General features: G+C 61.2%; 2 protein-coding genes and 1 pseudogene across 2 annotated transcripts; 1 reads left to right on the top strand and 2 right to left on the bottom strand.

The window, feature by feature from the left end:
• Positions 1–1475: 1475 nt before the first annotated feature.
• LOC127594976 (ATP synthase subunit beta, mitochondrial-like) lies at positions 1476–2978 on the bottom strand. Its single transcript, XM_052056694.1, has one exon. It carries the CDS (start codon positions 2976–2978, stop codon positions 1476–1478), a length of 1503 nt encoding a protein of 500 aa, XP_051912654.1.
• Positions 2979–3139: 161 nt separating this feature from the next.
• Positions 3140–4550, top strand: LOC127594975 (serine/threonine-protein kinase ULK3-like; annotated as a pseudogene).
• A 49-nt stretch (positions 4551–4599) lies between these two features.
• LOC127594979 (uncharacterized) lies at positions 4600–4974 on the bottom strand (the record flags this gene model as incomplete). The annotated part of the gene is made up of 1 exon (XM_052056698.1): positions 4600–4974. A coding segment is annotated over one exon (375 nt), but the record flags the coding sequence as incomplete, so codon positions are not given.
• Positions 4975–4979: the final 5 nt, after the last annotated feature.

Genomic DNA, 4979 nt, shown 5'->3' with positions numbered 1-4979 from the left:
CGTAGCCACCTGACGAGGCGACAAAGGTCTTTTTGTAGCCCAGTCGCCGGGAGACGGGCAGGACCACGAGGGCGGCGAGGGCGAAGGACCCGTAGATGAAGAAGAGAGCGAGGGTGCCAAGGGTGTTGTAGTGGGCCTGCTGGTAGATCTCGGCGATCATGTTTTGGAGGGAGTTGAAGGCTGTGAAGAGCATCAGAAAGCACACTCCCAGGTAGATAACTTTGCCCTACTTCTGATCCTCCTTCAAAAACATATATTTAGAGCACGCATCGATCCTGCAATTATGGAGGTCTTTTATGAGTAGGACAGCTCCCAGGCCCGCATCATCGCCCGTCTCGGACTCCTTCACCCCACCTACTCGCTTCTATAGCCCCTCCCTGACATTCCCGTCCCGGACCCACCCTCCCTCTCTGCTCCCTCCTTCCGCCACTGGAAGTAAGCCAGGCCGGTTCTCCGTCTGCTGCCCTCCGAACTCAGAATCGTGGTATTCGAGCATGGCTGGACAGCTCTCGCGGCAATCGCAGCCCTGTGGCTGGTGGGCTTCTGGCTCGTGGGTGTCCGACTGGCTATTATTTTCCCCCTTTCTCTAGGGTGGCTGCACTACTCCGATCACCTCGAATCCGACTTCTACGAAAACCCTTCTCGCCTGCAATCCCTCATGCCGGAACTGCTGGGCGCGCTGGGCAGACACCCTGACAGCTAGCCTCTCTAGGCCTGCTACCAACCGGCTTGCCCTTCTACTGAGACCCAGTTAGTCTCCCCTCGGCAAGCTGAAGGTGCGGCATCTGGACGAGCTTTCCAGTAAGGCCTTGAGGGCCAGAAAGGACAGAATTCGGCAGGCCAAAGACTGTCTGCACTCCTATTCTGTTCTACACCCCGGACCTGGACGACTCTCGCAAGCTTGCTGTCTTACTTTAGAGAGGAGCGGAAAGTCGCTGACTATCTGTGCTCTAAGCTACTGTAAATGCAGCAGCCGCGCAGGAGATATTGCTAGCGCGGGGACAAGATGGCCGATCTGGCGCTTCGGGCGTACTGGCTGGCCGCCACTCATGGGTCCGAAGACCCCCTCGTGCTCAGTCAGCTGGCCCTTCTTACGAACGAAATGTGCCTCGAACTAAGCTTGAAGACGGCTCGTAGAAAGCCGGCCCGACAGCCTGAGCAGAGTTCTTCTTCACCCTAAGCCTAGGCTGTCAGCAGTATGGACCCCGAGCCGCCCCGCCTGCCCGACGAAGAGACCGACGACCTGGTTATCTACGAGGACGGGTCAGATTATCCTAAGTACCCCGACAAAGGATTAGCCAGTCCCTTGGCAGCAGAACTGAAAGCAGCTTTCAAGAGCAAGGCCAGCACGGTACGCGTGGTGCAGGTGGCCTCGCAGGAAGAGCAGCCGGTGGAGCAGCCCGTCCTGCGGCACAACGCGGCGCCCCTGGGACTGCTGGCAGAGCTGAAGGCTAGATTCGAGGAGAGATGATGGGTCATTTGGCAGTCTGCATGGCCAGGCGCTTGCCCTCTTCGAAGGCGTCCTCCAGCACGCCCTGCATGTAGAAGGCGGTCTCGGGGTAGTCGTCCCCCTTGCCCTCCAGCAGCGCCGCGAACCCGTCGATGGTGTCCTTCAGGGCCACGAACTTGCCCTTGCGCCCAGTGAAGATCTCGCTCATGAAGAACGGCTGCGAGAGGAACTTCTGCACCTTCCGGGCCCGCGCCACCGTGATCTTGTCTTCCTCGGACAGCTCGTCCATCCCCAAGATGGCGATGATGTCCTGCAGTGACTTGTAGTCCTGCAGCAGCTTCTGTACTCCTCGCGCCACCGTGTAGTGCCGTTCTCCCACGATCACTGGGTCCAGGATACGGCTGGTCGAGTCCAGCGGGTCCACGGCCGGGTAGATCCCCAGCTCGGTCAGGCCTCGCGACAGCACAGTCGTGGCGTCCAAGAACGCGAAGGTCGTCGCGGGGGCAGGGTCGGTCAAGTCGTCGGCAGGCACGTAGATGGCCTGCACTGAGGTGATAGAGCCTTTTTTGGTGGTGGTGATGCGCTCCTGCAAGGCGCCCAAGTCAGTGGCAAGGGTGGGCTGGTAGCCGACTGCGGAGGGAATGCGGCCGAGCAGGGCGGACACCTCGGAGCAGGCCTGCGTGAACCGGAAGATGTTGTCGATGAACAGCAGCACGTCCTTCCCCTCTTCGTCACGGAAATACTCTGCCACTGTCAGCCCCGTCAGCCCCACTCTGGCGCGGGCTCCGGGGGGCTCGTTCATCTGCCCGTAAATGAGGGCGCAGCGGGACCCAGGCCCGTCGATCTTGATGACGCCGGACTCGATCATCTCGTGGTACAGGTCGTTGCCCTCCCTGGTGCGTTCCCCCACCCCCGCGAAGACGGAGTACCCGCCATGCGCCTTAGCCACATTGTTGATCAGCTCCTGGATGACGACGGTCTTGCCGACGCCCGCCCCGCCGAACAGTCCGATCTTGCCACCCCTGGCGTAGGGGGCCAGCAGGTCCACCACCTTGATGCCCGTGATCAGGATCTCTGCTCCCGAGCCCTGCTCGTCGAAGGCTGGCGCATCCCTGTGGATCGGGTAGAACTTCTTGGCGGAAATGGGGCCCTTCTCGTCGATGGGGTCCCCGATCACGTTCATGATCCGTCCCAGCGTCTCAGGCCCCACCGGGATGGTGATAGGGGCCCCTGTGTCCGTCACGTCCTGGCCCCGCACCAGTCCTTCCGTCGAGTCCATGGCGATGGTCCGGACCCTCGAGTCGCCCAGGTGCTGGGCAACCTCCAGCACCAGCCGGTGCTCGGTGCCACTGACCTCCAAGGCGTTCAGAATTGGGGGAATTTCGCCCTCGAATTGGACATCGACCACGGCGCCGATCACCTGAGAGATCTGGCCTATGCGGCCGGGCGCACTAGCAGGCTGGTCGGCCGGGTGGTCTGCAGGCGCACTCTTCTTGGCTGCGAAAGGGCTGCCGCCCCTGAGGAACATGCCAGCGCCCCTGCTAAGTATCCTGGAAATCATTATAAATAATGGGGTGATTAATGCGGGGGGGCAGTCCGGGACGGGGCTGCTTCTGCGGCGGGGGCTGGAGGGGCCCCGCCCCCCCTCATTCGCGGGCCGCCCCGAATGACTATTAGAAGCAGTCGTTAATGTCAAAAATCATCGAACACTACGCCCTCGCCGAGCAGATCGGCAGCGGGCAGTACGGCCGAGTCTACCGGGCCAAGGACCTGCGCGACGAGTCCAGCGTGGCCGTCAAGGTCATGAAGCTCGAGCGCTTCAAGGAGGTGCCCAAACTGCAGGAGTTCATGATGAACGAAATTCACACGCTGTCGAAGGTGGAGAACCCGCACGTGGTGCGCTTTATTGAGTTCATCAAGACGGCGAACAACGTGTACCTGGTCTACGAGTTCTGTGCGGGAGGGACTCTCGAATCCCTGATCGCCCGCAAAAAGCACCTCTCCGAGACCAAGGCCCTCCGCATCCTCCAGCACATCCTCAACGCCTTCAAGAGCCTCACCAAGGCCAACATCCTCCACCGGACCTCAAGCCCGGCAACATCCTCCTGCACGACGGACTGGTCAAGGTGGCCGACTTCGGGTCTGCAAGAGCGTGGGCAGCCAGTCGGAGATGACCAGCACGATGGTGGGGAGCCCCATCTACATGGCGCCCGAGGTGCTGAAGGGGATGCCGTACACTACCAAGGCGGACATCTGGTCGCTGGGGGTGGTGATGTTCGAATGCCTGTTCGGCTACTGCCCCTACGAGGACAAGAGCATCGCCAAGCTCATCGGGCTGATCGACTCTGCCCGCCCCCTCGTCTTCCCCCGCCACATCAACCCCATTTCTACCAAGACCGAGGACCTCCTTCGTTCCATGCTCTCCATCGACGTCAAGAAACGCATCTCCTGGCAGGCCCTCTTCGCCTTCGAGTTCAGCTTCGGCCCTGACCGCACCCCTTCCGTCAACCGCAGGCCCAGCGAAAAGGACAAGGAGAAGGAGAACATCGACGTCAGCCTCTCAGTCTCCCAGCGCAAGCGGACTGACCGGGACGACAGGGCCGAGAGGGCCGAGTTCCAGGCCTTGATGCACGAACGCAACAAGCTGGTCCTGGTGATGAACACGGTGGCCGCGCTGCTCGAAAACGGCACTGAAGTCAGTCACTCCGCGATTCAGCTGCTGCTGAAGCAAGCCAACGAATTGTCTGCAAGACTGGTCAACGAGGCGAGCAAGCGCAAGCCTGCAAGCGCCAACTGCCGGAAGCTGCTGGAGACGATCAAGGCCGAGCGGGAGCTATACCGCGACCTGGCAGAGCCTCAGCCCGCAGTGGGGAAGAGCCTGGTCTGCTGTGCGGAGGAGATGCTGGGCGCAGGCTACCACCAGCTGGCAAACTCGATTCTGGACTGCGCGCTGCTGCCAGAGGTGTTCACCCACTTCATCGACCCCGAGGTCAAGTTCGCAGACCAGCAATACTTCAAGGAGCTGCGGGACAGCAGCCCCACCGCTCTGCAGAAGATCGTCGAGACCAAGCTTAGGTTCGCGAGGAGGCAAAGTGAATGACATCGGAATCACAGCCGCAGCCACTCGCTGCCCGCTACTTCTGCCGCGGTCAGCCGCTCCTCGGATTCTTCCGGAGCATGCCCGTCAGCAGCGAGGCAAGCGGGCGGCTAAGTTCCGCGGGCAGCTTGAACACCCCGTGGAGAATTTTGCCGAAGAGGGCCTTTTCGTCTGCTCCTTTGAAGGGCATGGCGCCGACCACCAGCCGGTAGAGCAGCACTCCCAGGGCCCAGACGTCCACCCGCCGACCATCATAGCCCTTCTTGAGGACCATCTCAGGCGCCATGTACGAGGGCGTCCCGCAGAAGGACTTGAGCCGGTCCGAGGACTCCAGCGCGAACCCGAAATCAATCAGCTTGATGCCCAGGCTCTTGTCGATTAGCACGTTCTCGAGCTTGATGTCGCGGTGGGCAATGCGCAGCTGGTGCAGGT

This window comes from Hippocampus zosterae, unplaced genomic scaffold (genome assembly GCF_025434085.1).
Source record: "Hippocampus zosterae strain Florida unplaced genomic scaffold, ASM2543408v3 HiC_scaffold_347, whole genome shotgun sequence".
Taxonomy (NCBI): domain Eukaryota; kingdom Metazoa; phylum Chordata; class Actinopteri; order Syngnathiformes; family Syngnathidae; genus Hippocampus; species Hippocampus zosterae.
Note: the sequence above shows the minus strand (reverse complement) of the source record. Positions and strands in the feature narration are given on the sequence as shown.